Genomic DNA, 17,067 nt, shown 5'->3' with positions numbered 1-17,067 from the left:
AGGTATCTAATGAGTATACAGATAGGTTTTGTATTGTTCTTGGTGCTTTTAAAGGTTACTGGATCATTTAAGCAGTAATTTGTATTTTAAATTCTAAAAGGTATTAATTAATTCAGAGACTAGTGAGTTATATTTTGGGGTTGTGTGTGTGAATTGAGTAGAGGAAGTAATAATACTATGTATAATAATAATGATAATATATATTTATAACCCTATCTTATCATAGAGACATAAACGAAATACATACCTAAATTTATTTTAGAACAGTAATGTAATGTTTATATTGGCTTAAAACATTTCCAAATAGGAAGAGCTGGACTCTGCAAGTATCTGTGTTGTATCTTGGTTGTAGTAATGCTTTTTCCTTATTACTACATAATTTAAGCCCTTCAGTAGGAAAAGTAATATGATTTACAGAGTGTTCATTCTTAAGTTCAATTAATATAGTAAGACTTGTGAAAAAGTCTGCTTCAGATCTGTGATGTTTTGGGATTCAAGTTCAAGCATCAATCTGAATTCAGTTAAATTTCTCTATGTGCAAGTCAAAAGCATTTGTTGGCCTTCAGCATTACACGTAGGTGTAACTTCTGGACCTGATTTTGGTATCGGTGTCTAAATCCTGCTTACCGTGCTTCTGGTGGTTTTATCTTGCCAATTACAAAGTGGCCAGATATGTACAACTGAAGGAGAGAAGTTGTTTTCAGCATCCTAGTTTATATATGTGCATGTAAAAGCTTTACCTGTCAATGCCCTTTCCATAAATTGTACGTGGGAACAGAAAGAAGCCAGTACAGATTCTGGAGCAGGACAACTCAGCAGAGGGAAGCACAGCTAGATAAGTATGTCGTTTAGTTCTGCAGTTAGGAATGTATTTGTATTTTGCCCTGGCGATAGACCATTGAGTAATGCAGTATGACAAGTGACAAAGGACAACTGCAGTTGGAGCAAACATTAAAATATAGACCATGCGTTCTTTGCTTTTTTTTTAATAAAAGAGCATGTCTGTTAAGTGTTCTGGCAGTAACCTGAGGAGAACTCTGAATTCTTTCTTCTGTGTGTAGAAGGGGGAAAATATTGGTAAAACTGTTTTTTTTGAGATCTGCAAACAGAATTCCCCTTTTTCCTGAAGCCAGCACATACTAAATGCCTGTGTGAATGTACCAAATACAATCTGAGATTGACTTTTACAGTTCAGCGAACTCTGTATTTGCTGGCTTGTCATATGTGCTCTTATGTAATCTTTCTAATACTCGCTTCTAAGATGGCTGCCATTGTAGTATATAAATAAGGTAACTTTGCAAGTCACAGTAAAGATATTTTTGGCCTTTTAAGCTCTTCTATTTCTTACACCGTTTTATTTTTTTAAGAGATTTACAGTACAAGTGGGATGGCTTGTCCTTTTAAAAAGGATTTGATGAGTGACTAGATTTATACCTTGAGGCTGATGTGCATTTGGGGTGAAGGTGCGGCTTTCTTTGCTTACTCTAAACTGCACTGGAAGAACTGCTTCTGAAATATGAATAAATACTACTTTTGTTCCTCAGCCCTTAAAATAGAAATAGATGTATGGGAGGAAACGGAAAGATACATTAAGTAAGGCTTTGGGAAATAGTTGGAAAATAAAGGGAAAACATATGGGGAGAAGCGTAAGTTCCACTACCCATGTTACAGTTTCCTTTATTTGAAACATATCCATGGCTTCATTAAGTCTTGAGGGAGGTTGAAGATAAAAGATAAAGGGCATTTCTCCTAGGTGATTGAGTTTGTCTGTGTTATTGTAGGCAAACATCTAATGATTTCTTTTAATACACTATTTAAGTTCCATTTAGTTTCTGTAGACTACTTGGACTAACGGGTGTTTCAAAAACCTCTGTTCTTAAAATCAAAAGGGTTTTTTTCATGTCCCGTCTGTAGGGTTTGTTATGACTAGCCCATACTGATTTAGAAGGTCCCAGCTTAGATCAGAAAGTTATTAATCACTAGGTGCATCAGCTTCTGCTTTAGAGGTAGGATGAATAGCACATTGAGTATGTGCTTTTCTGTACCTAGCAAATAGTAACTTTTGAGAAAATGTCATTGTAATTTTATGTCATTGTAACTTTACCTTTGATAAATGTTGAATTTATCTTTTTTTTCTCTCTCTATAACTTTGTATGCTGAAGTTTAGAAGTATCTAGTGGATGAGGTTAGTAGGCCTCTCATCTTAAATAGTTGCTGCACTTGATGTTTTAGTTGTTGCTGACTTGGATAGATTTGCTAGCAGTATTTATTATGTGGTGAGCATCTGAATTCTGTCATATAGATTGTTGGCTCCACTCATTTGAGGGATTAGATTTGAGTTAGATTCTATCTTGACTGTGATTATTTTTCTTGCCAATTTCTAAAAGGGAAAGCAAAATACTGTTTGAGGGCATTGTCCTTGCTTCACAGGGGCGCCATTGTTTTATATTTATATGGCTAGGCTGAAAAACAGTATGTGATTTGTAGCACTTCCAGAATAGCTCCTCAAAGCCCTATACCAGTTTTCATACTGGTATGAGTTACTGGGAGGTAACTAAGGAATGACCCGTGCTATAGAAAGGGGAAGTTAAGTACAGCTGCTTGTCTAGTGCTAGGCATACTAATGTTCGGTTGCAGAGTAATTTTGGTTGCTGCTGTTTTAGACATATGCATTTGACTTTTTTTTCTATTTGACAGAATTTTGATTTGGAACATGCATGGTGACATTTTAGTAATGTTGACAGGCTTATAATTGTGCTTAGAATATGGCCAGAAATACGTAGACGTGAAAATAATAAGAATTCTACTTAGTAGGATTGATAAATCTTTAGTTTTGATTCAGCATAATCTCTAGTAAAAGATCAAAATTTTTTGCAAGTAAAAGGAAAAATTTGTTCTCTAGAAGTCTGATAGAGAGACCATCATTATTCACTGAAAAGGTGTAGCATACCTTCTGTATTTGTAGTAGCTGAGTTTGAGTTGCATCACTTACACATGCAGAACTAACAGTTTTACAAAACTTAAGTAAGCACAGTTTTATAACCTTTGAAATAGTTCTCTGCTTGTGTGACTAGAGATGAGAGTCACATTATGAGCCATCCAGATTTTTCTGGGGTTTTTTTACCAGTTCTACAGAAGGAACCAAGTGAACATCTACTCCATATAATAACATTATAAGATTTAGTTACCAGGTGTGCAAATAGCAGATATTTAGTCTGGCCACTTCAAAAGTAGTGCTTTTTTATGGTTTTCATAAATCATGGAATAGTTTGCATTGAAAGGGATCTTAAAGATCATCCAGTTCCAACTCCCTGCCATGGGCAGGGACACCTCCCACTAGACCAGGCTGCTCAATGCCCCATCCAACCTGGCCTTGAACACTTCCTAGGATGGGTCATCCACAGCTTCCCTGGGCAACCTTTGCCAGTGCCTCACCACCCTCATAGTGAAGAATTTCTTCCTAATGTCTAATCTAAATCTTTCCCCTTCCAATCTGAATCCATTACCCCTCATCCTATCACCACATGCCCACGTAAGAAGTCCCAGATCTCCTGTAGCCCCCTTCAGGTACAGGAAAGTCGCTATAAGGTCTCCCAGGACCCTTCTCTTCTCCAGGCTGAACAACCCCAACTCTCTCTGCCTGTCCTCATATCAGAGGACTGGAGCATCTCTACTCATCTTCATGGCTCTCCTTTGGACCCATTCCAACAGTTCCGTATCTTTATGTTGCGGATTCCAGAACTGGACACAAACTCCATCTGAGGTCTCATGAGAGTGTAATAACCTCCCTTCACCTACTGACCACGCTTCTTTTGATGCAGCCTAGGATACAGTTGGCCTGCTTTTGAAAGCTTTTTCCTAAAACACCAAGTAACAAAAATACAAATAGAGCAGTAACTGTAAATGGCTGCAAAGGGGGAGCGGGGAAATCTGTATGTAGAAGTCAAACTTGTGTTACGGAATATTTACCTTTCATTGCTCTTCCTGCAGCTTATTAATTTGCTTAACTGTTTTAAGGGACTGGAGGAGATAATGAACATAACATGGGATACACGTTTTGTGGGGATCACTTCAAATTAGAAACTGATGGCTTACATTTTGCTTTACTTTTTCATAGAATACAGGAAGGAAATTCTGAAACTCACATAGCTGCAGCAACTAAAAAAGCATGCATTGCAATGCAGGAGGAAAAATAGGCGTTGATTATAAGCTGCATTAATTTGGAAAGCCAGTAGTTTTTACTGAGTGTTTCACTGATTCAAAATGAAGAAGAGAAAATGCATTCAAGCTCCAATTTACTATAGCTAGAGGGATGATGGTGATTTTGGTGAAGTCTTAATGGTTTTGGTATTGACTGTGAAGGGTGTGAGTGGAGAGCTGGCATGCTTTTAATTACTTTCTACATCATCTCTTTTATGGATTGACACATTTGATTTTGACTTTTGCTATTCTATGCCTCTGTAGGTAAAAATCTGACTGTCAACTACTGTAGATGATGCAATGAGAGAGTTCTCAGGAAGGCTCTTCAGGGAGCTCTTGCATTAGTGCAGTCCCAGCAGAACCCCTCTAAGAAGGTTTTGTTGAGAAAACTGAAGAGAAAGAATTGGAAAGAATGTAAAAATCACGAGCAAAGCTTTAGCACTTGGATTAAATTCCTCTTTTACAATAAGGCTCGGGTTGGTAAGGAAGTCTAAACTTTCCTTGAGACCCTTCAGCCAGATAACGGATTAGGCTTTCTTTACACTTTGAAAATGCTCTAAAACATTTATATTTTTTTTTATCAATTCAGAGTCTATAATGTACTCTTAAGAACCTGCATTCGTTTTACTTCAGGGTTCATCACAGTTAGGGTACATTTTCATCTGCTTTGGATGTTTTGCAGAAACTTGTGAGCATTCTCTTTAATTCAGTATGTTGGTAACTAGGTGCATGTTCCTTCTAGAGCTTCTCCATTTGAACTTAACGGGAACATTGGTCTGTTGGCAAGCACTTAGATATTTGTTTATCAACTGTCTGCTACTACTTACAGGTAATGGTAGAAGCTTGCTTTAGAACAGTGAGGGATATCCTTCAGCGTATTTTGGGTGCAAGTTCCACAAAAGGCTTCCTGACAGCTGTGATCTTTAATCTGCTGAACATAAAATACATACACAACTTACAGTTGTATTTTTATATCTAAACACCAGAATTCTAGTGCTTCTCTTTTTTTTTTTTTAATTGTACACACAAGTAATTAAAAGCATTGTAAAATTATTCAGAAGTGTAGATGTTAGGAGATTTTTCCTTACTATGAACTGAGTAGGACTTCCAAATTATTCTGGGAAATTTCACACAAACAGTGTGAATGTGAAAGTGGACAAACTGCCCCACATTTGCTTTGTCTTCATTTGCATCAAGCAAGCGTGATCACTCTGTTCTTTCATATAGACGTATCCTAACATTCACCTTAGAACATCATTTGAGCTTCAGGAGAGGTACCACTCCTGTATTGCAGAGGTGGCGGTGCTGGTGAAAAGTGGAATGCTAGAAACACTGGTATATTTCCTCAACAGCAAAGTCTAGGAAGTCTGCAACCAGAATTTAGATAGTCTAGCATTCTGTGTTGGTTTGGTTTGTTTTCTTGAATATTGTAAGAATTCCTAGTGCTTGTATATTTTCATGTTAATCTCTTCAAGATTGTTCTTGTAGATGGCTTCCCCTGAACTTTAGTCTGAAAGGGTTGTTTATAACTGGTAGATGGTTTTGCTTCTTGATGTCTTTCTAGTTCAAGGTAAAAGATGGAAGCTTTGCTTTGATATTAGTGCCTTTGTCAAGATAACTTGTACTAAACTACAAATAGATTGATTCCCTGGTCTTGAGATTCAGTCTCTGGCATTAGAGATACTTCTTGTTTCCTTTTGCATGCCCTCATGGGGTAAGATTTAGGCGATGTGAAGGAGTAGAGTGGTGAGGATACATAAGGCTTATTTTAATTCCAGTTTCTGGCTGGCATTTCGATTTCTAGAAATAAAGATGGAGTTGTAAATGTTGAGGGGGAAAAGAAAAAAACATTTTCCAACTCTGCCAGGCTTTGCTGGCATGCCTCACATTGTATGGATGTTGATCCTGTTGTCTTCCATAATCATCCAAGAAAACTTTAAATGCATATAGGTGGACCAGAACTCCTTGTTTAATTCCAAAACGGTAGCTGTAGTTTGGGAATATGTGAAATAGTCATACTGGTTTAGGATTTGAAAGTTACTTTTAAGGATGAAGTAACCTGTCCACGATTCTTTATTTTGACTTCCTGTTTCATTTTCTGTAACCTTTAAGGCTTTCTGTGTTTAACATTTTTCTGTGCTGTGGTTCTCTTCACCCACCCCCGAGCCCATCTTCTGGACTTTGTTCAGTCTTTTCAGTCAGGCAGGGTGTATGATTTATGCCGTATAAGCAGATCTCTTGTGTTTTTTATATATTCTTTATTTGCAATAAGAAGATAGAAGAGTTGGGCTTATTGTAGGTGTTCGATAAGCGCTATACTTAAGTACACCATTTTGCTCCATCATCACCCCCAGTAGAAACAGTCCAAAGAAGTTGGATATTGCTCCAAGAACAATATATGCAATCTGTTTGTGACAATCCTCTTTTTCCAAACAAAGATAAGTTGATTTGTCAAAACAAAGTGAGGGAAAGGAAAAAGTGTAATAAAAACATTAAATTATTATAAGTCTTGAGCAATACCGGGCTTTACAGTTGTAGGATAATATTCAAGGTTTTTGGAAAATCTGGTGTGTAAAACAATACCAGAATCTGGGTGAATCATGTCCTATAATGACAGCTCAAAAGATTTTAAAAACATTTATCTGACAACAGAATGTTTTAATTACTGTACAAGGAAGAGAAGCAATTAACAGAAGGGTAACAAAATTTAAATAGTACATGTTTATGGAACAAGGAACTATTTTATTCACAAGATATAAAGAACATTTGTTTCCAAATTGCTTTTCATGTACAGGAAAACTTATAGCACCAGCCCTTAGGTAAGTGGCAGTACAGGCTTTTGTCCCTTGGGACCGGGAGTAGGAAGGTGTAGGGGACCAGATACTGAAAAACACTAACTTCTGATGTTATTTTGTGGTTGCTTTGAAGTTTCGAAGTGCCACGACAGTTTTTTATAGCACTGCTTCTCTTCTTGGAACTGGTGGGAACTAAAGGAGTTTGGAGTGTTTGAAAGCAATCCAGTGTTATATGAAAGAAACTGTTATTTGGGATCAAATCTGATAGAGGATTTGTGGATTTGACAAATCTAGCAGGTTTTTATTTGTTTTAGAAGTGAAATTCAGGATGCTGCGTTAGACCACTGTCACAGTTTAGCCCCACATGTCTTGATCAGCAGCTAAACATGAGCAGTTGCAGTCCCAATCCCCAGGCCCCTGACAGAGAGAAGGGAAATAAGAGAAAGAGACTTGTGGGTTGGAAGCTAAACCAGTTTCAGTGAAACAATAATAAAAATAAGGAGAATATTATTAATAAGAAAATAATAAAATACATACAAATATATGAAATTGAACCCCCCCTCTATGATTGCGTCACCATAGATGCTGCAGAGCGGACACTGGGAAAGGCCCCAGGCTGGACTCGGCAGCAAATGGGAGCTGTGCTCAGGAGCTGGTTTCAGGAATGTACAGATCCAGAATCAGGGGCAAGACCACAAATGAGGTCTGCATTAGACAACTGCCATCAAAGAAGAGGGCTTGCTCATGATCCTTCAGTTTTATATTGAGCGTGACGTACATGGAATGGGATACTCTCGTTGCTTTTGAGTCACTTGTACTATCTACTGCTCCCTGCTCCTTTCCCTTAATGACATTCCACCAATTTGAGGATTACCTTCCATAGGGACAGATGTAAGCAGTGGCCGTTCTGCATACCAGTGCCCTGTGTTATCACTTTTAGAGACAAACCTTGTCTGAAAAACATGTAGTTTACTTTCAGAAAATGAAGTTACATAGACGAGGTTTAGCTGAAAAGTTAGAAAATCAATTCTTTCACTCAAGCCAGAACAACTAGGCTGTACAGGAAGAGCGAAGCCTCCTTGAGTCACTGCACAGTGACCTGAGGGCTACCTGGATCTAATTTATTACAATGTTCAAGATGAGGATGTTTTTTGGTATTCTCTTGGGACCAGCCTCAGGAACTTGAATTGGCTTAGACAAGAGGAGGGATCCTGCCTGGAAAGGTAGATTCTTAGAATCCCCTCTCCCCCCCTACTGGAGAGGGACAAAAATTTGAGAAAATTGAGCAGGGACAGTTCTTTTCAATTTGAGATGGCACTGAGAAGCAGCACTTCACTACTGTGTGGTAATTTCAAAAGTTCTGACTCTCACCTGGGAAGTGGAAGTTCAAGTGTACCTCTGCAACTTACCAAATAAATGCACAACTGGAAGATTATTGAGGTGTTTTCCCCTTGTGTTAAAGGTATTTGTTAATACATGGAGACTCACAGAGGGGAAACCATAAAGTAACCGTTATGACAGTGCGATCATGTGTTCAGAAGGAAGGTGTTTAGGTACCATCCCTTGCCACTTCAATTAAATAACTCTGTGAGCAGAGCCTATCATTTGGGAATACCTGCTTGGGCTTGGTGTGAGAATTCAGCAGAAATTAAGACTAGGGTAGACACTGGTAAACACAGAATGGGTGCGCAAAATGTTTTTCAAAACCAGGAAAATAGTGCATTTTTAATTTAGGCACTTTATGGATTAAGAAGATGAAGAGAGGCTTTTTTTGGAAGAAGAAATAATGATTTTTAGACTAGAGTATTTCAGTTGTGCCTAATTCCAGCTTAAATTCTGCATGTGGATATTGTGCTGTAAATGTTAGTTACTGCTATTAATCACTAAATTACCTTCTGGATTTTGATAATGGTACGTTAGTTTAACCCTCCATGCACAAAAGTCAATTGTCTGAATGAAAATAAGTCAAATAATCTTCTAATGACACAAGTAATTTAGGTTTTCTGGATTGTTTCTCTTGGTCAGACTTTTAATATCTTTTAAATGTATTCATAGGTAAAAACATCAGAGTTTTATCGATACTCCCGGCAGCTGCGACATGAGGTTGACCAAGCCATGAATTACTTTCATAGCGTTCACCAACAGCCTTTGATGGAAATGAAATCGAACAAAATTCGTTCTGCCAAACCCCAGACTGCAGTATTTAGAGGAATGATAGGACACAGTATGGTAAACAGTAAAATTCTTCTCTTGCACAAACCGAGGGTCTGGTGGGAACTAGAGGGTCCGCAAGTACCTTTACGACCAGACTGCCTTGCCATTGTGAACAACTTTGTGTTTCTGTTAGGTGGGGAAGAACTGGGGCCAGATGGAGAGTTTCACGCTTCATCCAAAGTGTTTAGATATGACCCAAGACAAAACACTTGGTTACGAATGGCAGACATGTCTGTTCCACGTTCCGAGTTTGCTGTTGGAGTTATTGGGAGGTATGTTTATGCAGTGGCTGGGAGAACCAGGGATGAAACATTTTACTCAACGGAACGGTATGATATTACTGAAGATAAGTGGGAGTTTGTGGATCCCTATCCAGTCAATAAATACGGACATGAAGGGACTGTGCTTGGTAACAAGTTGTATATCACTGGTGGAATTACATCATCTTCAACTTCTAAGCAAGTGTGTGTGTTTGATCCCAGTAAAGAAGGGACAGTAGAGCAGCGAACAAGGAGAACACAAGTGGTCACTAACTGTTGGGAGAACAAGTGCAAAATGAATTATGCAAGATGCTTTCACAAAATGATTTCTTATAATGGTAAGCTTTATGTCTTTGGTGGTGTCTGTGTGATCCTGAGGGCCTCCTTTGAATCTCAAGGCTGTCCTTCTACAGAGGTTTATGACCCAGATACTGATCAATGGACCATATTGGCTTCTATGCCAATTGGTAGGAGTGGTCACGGTGTAGCTGTTCTGGACAAACAGATAATGGTTCTTGGAGGCCTTTGTTACAATGGTCATTACAGTGATTCGATTCTCACCTTTGATCCAGAGGAAAACAAATGGAAAGAAGATGAATATCCAAGGATGCCATGCAAGCTGGACGGCTTACAAGTCTGCAGTTTGCACTTTCCTGAATATGTTTTGGAGCATGTTAGACGTTGCAGCTAAAACAGAGTGAACTACTCCATGAAATACAAAAAGCTATACCCAATTTGTCAAAAAATACAAACCAGTTGGATTCCTTTAGAGATGTTGCTAAATGCTTAAGGGAAACAGGATGTACAGGGAGAGTACTCGCCAAGTTTATTAGAAAAGCCAGTAGTTGGTCTGATATTGTAAAAGCTTTGTTTCTTTTTTAACAAACTTACTTGTAAGTAGGGGAAAAGAAAAATATATTTTTGAGTGTGGTTATTTTTTTGGTAACATTTTATGTCCATGATACTGTCCATAATACTGTCTTCTGTCTTTTTTTTTTTTTATGGCCATTATACCACTATGCTTTGGAAATCAGCTGAGTTTAACAAAGTATTTGTAGAAAGAAGAAAGATTTTCATTTTTATTGAGCATCAGAATAAAACTCATCATCTGTACTAGGGTACAGCTGGGTTTAAAAGAACAAAACTAAACGATTTCTGTATTTTTATGTTGTCTTTTGGGTGCTTTTCCCATTAATTGCAAATTATTCTCAAATCTGCTAGGTGTTTTTGTTTTCCCTTATGTATGTTGAAGAATAATCTTAACCCCTTTGCATGGTTGTTTTCCTGGTTTTGTACAGTAGTACCAGTAAGTCTGCCAAAATGCAAATTATACATTTTCTACTAAACTGAAAACATTTTTATATTCAGAACACTATTTCTATGCTGCCTTCTATTGTCTGCGTTGTGTTTGTTGGTGAGTAAAAATATATATACGTGCATACACTGTAAAAACTCTATATAAATACATCTTTTTATGTACAGTTACAACATTATATTTTAACTAGTGCACAGATTCAGCCATATCTGTTGAATTTAAGGTATAAGTACTATCCTCTAATGAGTTAAATAATTCAAAGTTCTTGGGTAACTGGAGGCCTCGTTTGGTATCGAAGTATCTTATCTTTAGTATATACTGATTGATTCAGTACCTCTAAACTCTTTATATCGATGTTACATAATGAACTGTTGATTGTTATTTCATAAATTATTTTTTAAAAGTAAACGCATCTCACCTGAGTTTCTTTTATGTTTGAATGTGCTGCCAATTCTCCTTTTTTATGAAAATGGAAAATGTCAATAAGCAAATGGTCAGCACTGCTTTGACTTGTGGTTGTTTTCAGAACTGGATAAACTACAGTTAATTCGCAGAACTTTGCTTGTACTCAACTTCAGTATGAGTGTTTTGTTTGTACTTGGAGTGGTCTAATCTTTTCTTCTTATTATTATTTTAATTATCAATTGCTAAGAACTACTGTGTTTTGAAAATGTGGAATTAGGTGGTTGAATGGTTAGTACCAGTTATGTTTCTTGTACAAAAAACTCTACACAACTGTAGCTACTGACCTCGGAGTGCCTGAATTGAGATGTGTGGTCCAAGAGGGCTTTGCGTAACTCCATTGTGTTAACTTGCACATATTGCTGACAGTAGTAAGAAATATCTGCCAAGAAGTAAATAATAACAGTAAATACATTCTGGTTGTCTTTAATGGTGTGAAATTAGTCACACCATTATTATTGCAGAATCTAAGGGAGAGATTTGGAGAAGTTGAAGGCTTAGTTCAATTGTATAGGGGCAAAATGCTGAAATGTGCACCTGCATATTTTGTAAAATCTTACGCTGCTGTGTTTTACTTTAAGCAATAGGCTTTATTTTATATGCAGCGATGCAAAACCACTTTATTTGGCATCTTCCAGTCAGAAATCACTGTAGAAAAGGAATGTACAGTTCTCAGGGAGTTCAAAAGAATGCGCTTACAAAGGGACCAAAATCACCCTAAATTTCCTGTGTTAACACCTACTGGCCTAAGCTAAGTTTGAAGTTATAGAAAGAAGTTAAAGCGTGTCAAACTCCTCATACTTGTATTTTGATATTTTTGTAGTAATTTCAATATAGGTTGAGATGTGAGGATTTGGAGCTGGATGGCAAGTTGGCAGGTTTTTTGTTTTTTTTCTTTGATTAGAAGTGATCTATTATTATTTTCTTTCCATATGTTTCTACAGAAAAAGAGAATGAATAGCACCATAGCAGTAGTAATAAGTTACTTACACCAGTAGTGACTGGACCAAATATTGATATTCAGTCTTCTGATGCAGACTAGCTCACATTTAAATTTCAGTCTTTTTTTAAATCAAAGTTCAGTTTACTGAATCAGAGATCTAATTTACTTTCTTAATAGCTTAACTTAAAGCCAGCATGGCTTACACTAAAACCTCAGTTTCTCTGTGAGACTTGTGTGTATATTGCCCTGCGTGGGTGCCAAGTTAAACTGATTCCAGTAGGTGCTGGCTGTGTGCAAGTAAAAAAGCTTCTACTGTACATAGTTCACGGAACTATGGGGCACAATAAAGCAGTTTTTTAAAGTTGTTTTTTATTATTTTTGTCACCGGCTCATTTCTTGAAAAGTCTATGGGGCAGCAAAAACTAATCCTGCTTGAGTAGGCTTTCATGGGCATGTTACACATAGTATGGAGTACTTCAGTTCTACCTAGGGCTAGTCTGGGGGATGGACATGGTCCTGGATATCTGGCCATCCGTGATTCAGGTGTAATAAATGGACATTAAAAATAAGGGTGGAGGTGTCTCAAGCTGCGTTTTTGAGTCTGCATTTAAGCACCTTCTAAAGTTCTGTGTGCTAAGCAACTGCCACTGAAGTCATTGGTAAATACTGACAATTGAAACATGAAGAACCAGGTCATTTTTAGGTGCTCTGCTTTGAAGTTCATATTTATCATCAGATGCCTGATTCTGAAGGAACTTGTTCAGGATTGTAATAATAATAATTCTGTGCAATTCTTAACTTGAACTGTTGATTGCAGCTTCCCTGAATTTGTGTCTCTGTTGAGAAGCTGACGGTAACCTTTTGAGCATTAGGAGTGACTGGGATTTGCTTGGGTTTAGAACATGTGGAGGTACGCAAGAATGTTTTGTTAATTTAAATTTCTACCACGCTTTTGTTGTTACAAACATGAAATACAAAACTAGCTTCCATGATCTTTTCCATTGCGGTGGAACTTTTGAGGCAGTTACTTTTGGTAACTTATATATTTTATATATGTATATATATGTTTCAATTGAAAGTCTCTGTGTTTGCTTTTAGTATTTAGCTGCAGATAATTTAGAGTTTAAATAAAAACAAAATTAAACTGGCTAGTGAGAACTGCCTATTAGTGTCAAATTTTGAATATTATGATCAGATCAATATGAGTTTTAAAAACATTGAAATGCCTTTTCTTAGTCAAGTAAAAGGTAAGTTATGATCTTTGATTAGTAAGTTTGGAGGGTTGTTTCTTCTGTTCCCACCCCACCCATAATGAAACACCAGCAAATGATCTCATCTGCATATTTAAGATTTAACACAATCTGCTTTTAAATGATAAGTGCGCTTGCCTTTTCTTAAAAAGGTGGACATAGTGAGTTACAGTCTAGTTTGCAGTTTGGTTTTTTCCCACATTTGTAGCAAAAATATATCAGCTTCATGTCTTAATGTAGCAACTAGCTCAAGGAGGAAATTTTGTTTTCAAATGGGTCAGAATAGCCAAAAAGCATAGTGCTCCTCTGAAGAGGTTGGACACTGCCAGTTCCCATTCCTCATGCTGTTATATTTGGGTTCAGGGGACAGATATTTTTTTTTCCCCGTAGCATAAGCTAGAAATAGCTTACTTTTCCCCCACAAAGTGTTGGTAGTAGGTTCCCGGTGGGAGGCATTAGGTAGCAAAAAAACTTCTGGAATTTTTTTCCCCTATGATCCAGCTGGAGGAAGGCAATACTTGATTTTATGAAGACTGCTGTTTCAGAAGGCATTGCTAGCTCAAGGGGCTACGCGGCAGCATATCAGCAACCTGGCAACCGGTTTTTATGGTACTTCTTTTTGAAAAGTGTGGATGCCCTTGTTGCTGCAGTCCTGTTCTCACTGGCTCTCAGGGTTTGTGATGTGTATATTTCTCTAGTTTGAGGTTTGCAGCCAGTTTTTCTTGAGGACCTCTTGCCTTACAAACCCAAATGCTGTGTTGTTTCATGCTGATAATGGGATAACTACTTGCATCAGACAAAGCTTCAGTGGACATTCAGGAAGCCAAGGATAAGATTCAGTAGTTACCAGTTCTAATTGATTTAAAAAGAAAAGCATTTATTAACTCACTATGTCCATTCTTCTGCAAAAGGAGGGTAAGCACTATGGGGAGATGCTAACAACTCTTAAAAAATAAACTTCAAGCTTGTATCAGCCTTTATATGACACAGTCTTTTTAGAAATAGTCACATTTGTAGAAATACTTTGTCTTTTAAATATATTTTTCCTTACAAGTAGTGAATTGGGCCTCTGGTTCTTCTAACACTTCAAGTGTGTACTCCGCAAATGTGAACAGTTCAATATAAAGAAAACAGAAACCTGTAAGGTACTTAAAAGAAAAGACAACAGTGCAAATGTCAGCCTGTGTTTAAGTGTTTGTAGGGTTGGGGAGCATCAAAGAAAAAGTCTATCCTTCTTCTCCTTCTCCTTCTCTTAGTAAAAATGTACCTGGTGAAGTTAGTTGAATAAGTGTGGTCCATCTCGTGTGGCAGGGCTCACTGAAAGAGAGGGGGAAAGAACATAACTGGAAAGCATGTGTAATCTATTTAAAGCAAAGCTTGCTGGTGTCCTATAGCTAATGCTTTGAGATTTTGATGTTTCCAAAACAGTCTGAAGCTGCTTAAAAAGAAATACTAATGACTACTTTTGCATCTGTATTCTATTTTTTAAAGTTGTTGAGTAACTTTAAAGTTTCTATTCATGAGGGTAAACTTCATAAAACAGCTGTATGTGGCAGGCGGCAGAAAAACTGACTTGTTTTGAGCACAGCTTTTCTGGATTTCCCTCTACTAATTTTTTTTTCCACTTCCCAAATATCAATTAATGTTTATAGAGTATTTTAAAAATAACTTTCAAAGATCAGTTTCAAATACTGTTGGATTAATATTGAAGTTAACAGCTTGGGGAAAACCCGTTCTATTTGCAGATGGTAGTTTTTATTTATGCCTCTGGAAAAAAAACAACATATTTTAAGTCTAGAAAATAATGTTATGTAGGACTGTAAAGTAAGCTATTCTTAGGGGGCTTTTATTACCTCAGTGGGACGCACCTAACTTTTATGTCAGTTCTGGGAACAGGTGAAGGGTTAAAAGTGAGCTATGTTTTTATTTTAAATTTTTCCCTATATATTGTTATTTTTTTAGATCTTTTAAAAAATAAATTATTATACGCTGGAGATTGCAATTCCACTGTACTATCCCACTTGATTCCAATGTACAATATCAGATTGTTTGTATTGAAAAGAATGTATTTGATAAGTATTTCATAAGTTAACAGGAAAAGTTGTTTTCAATCTCTCCTGTGTTTGTGTCTAGCAATTGGAAATACTTTTCCTTCAGAAAATTAAAAATATGTATATGACCTTATATGTACATTTGGATTAACTATCTAATGGTGACTACCCCAGGGCTGCTATAAACTTCTCTGAATAATTTAAGAATTGCCTCTTTTTAACTGTTTTAAAGCCTTTTTTCTTGTGTTTTCTTGGCAGAAGGTAATTTTCCCTAGCTATGGATACAGTATGCTTGGACTTGTGTATGCATGCTGTTGGGTTTTTAAACTGAAAAAAATGTATAATATATGTATAAAGAAAAGTGTAAATAAAATATTTTTAATCTTTAAACACTCTTGTGTAAACTTTGTAGTAGTCAAAGTGTTGTGGACACTGGATTATTTTCTACAGGACCTCAGAGTTTGCGTGGCTAAGCAGCTCTTCAGAATGTTGCTATAATTCATAATATTGTGTTAAAAGTTATCGCAACGAGAAAAGCTGGGTATCCTTATATAGCTTAAAGATCATGTCTTTATTATCTTCCCAGTTTTGGTGCTTTCATGTATCTACTCTGTATTTCAAGCTTGCGGTAATGTTTTGAGTCGACTTCATCATTACATTTGTAACTCGATGTCAAGACTAAGTGTGGTGTTAGTCAGCCACCAGGAGAAGAGACCGGTCCCCGCTGTCCAACACACGGAATTGAGGGCTCTGAGACAACATGTGGTTACCACACACTTGGACCTCGAAGAGCTACAAGTCCAAGCCATACTGCTTTACATTTCTTACAACAGGAAGGGGAAAACTTCATTTCAGGACTGAAGTGTAAGATTAGAACAACGTTCAGTACCAAGACAGGGGCAGGGCAGGGTGGGCAAGTAAAACAGGAGGTTATCTTATTTTCTCAGGCACTTTGATGAAAGCCCCTAGTTTAAAAATTTACTATCAAGAATGCTTAAAAATTGTCTTTTTTAATATTGAGTTCTAAAATAGCATTTTAATTTTATTTTAATACTCAGAATGACTTAAAACTTTTTTTTTGCATGAAGCAACTTTTTCCCCCCTCCCTCTGTTAACTTGATTTCATCCTACACTAAGTAGTACTGTTTAATGGGAGAATGCTGTGGACAAACTTGTGCAGGTCCTAGTGGGATGTGTCTTAGAAGAGGAAGGGCCTCTTTTAATTGTGATGTGTCACCATTTTTTGATTCAAAAGGAAACCAAGTGTATTAGACTGATGCAATTGAAGAGAAGATGGCAGCAGTCTTTCCACACTGTACATCTGTTATTTACAATTATTTTTGCTCATCTTTTTAATTTCCCTTCTCTGTGGACCAGGTTGTATTTTTGGCAATACCTTCATCCAGGATGCTCTATTGGCCGACTTAACTTGTTAAGCACCTCTGTAGCTGATAAGGAATTTCAAATATTAGTTCCATTATTTCACTAAGGAGAGCTCTCTCATTTTAACTGGTCAATAGTTGCTCATATCAGATTCTTTGCTTTTATTGACTATGTGGCCTTATTGTTTTAGCCAT

At 37.1% G+C, this 17,067-nt stretch overlaps 1 protein-coding gene across 7 annotated transcripts in view; it reads left to right on the top strand.

The window, feature by feature from the left end:
• KLHL15 (kelch like family member 15) overlaps positions 1-14,690 on the top strand; it is a 28,232-nt gene extending 13,542 nt beyond the window's left edge. For all 7 annotated transcript variants that reach the window (XM_009561084.2, XM_054055526.1, XM_054055531.1 and 4 more), the window contains one exon: positions 9,051-14,690. In XM_009561084.2, the coding sequence (XP_009559379.1) occupies positions 9,051-10,160 (1,110 nt within the window). In that variant the 3' untranslated portion in view covers positions 10,161-14,690. The remainder of the gene's footprint in view (positions 1-9,050) is intronic.
• The last annotated feature ends 2,377 nt before the right edge of the window (positions 14,691-17,067 follow it).

The sequence above is a fragment of the Cuculus canorus genome, chromosome 1 (assembly GCF_017976375.1).
Source record: "Cuculus canorus isolate bCucCan1 chromosome 1, bCucCan1.pri, whole genome shotgun sequence".
In the NCBI taxonomy this organism is placed as follows: domain Eukaryota; kingdom Metazoa; phylum Chordata; class Aves; order Cuculiformes; family Cuculidae; genus Cuculus; species Cuculus canorus.
Note: the sequence above shows the minus strand (reverse complement) of the source record. Positions and strands in the feature narration are given on the sequence as shown.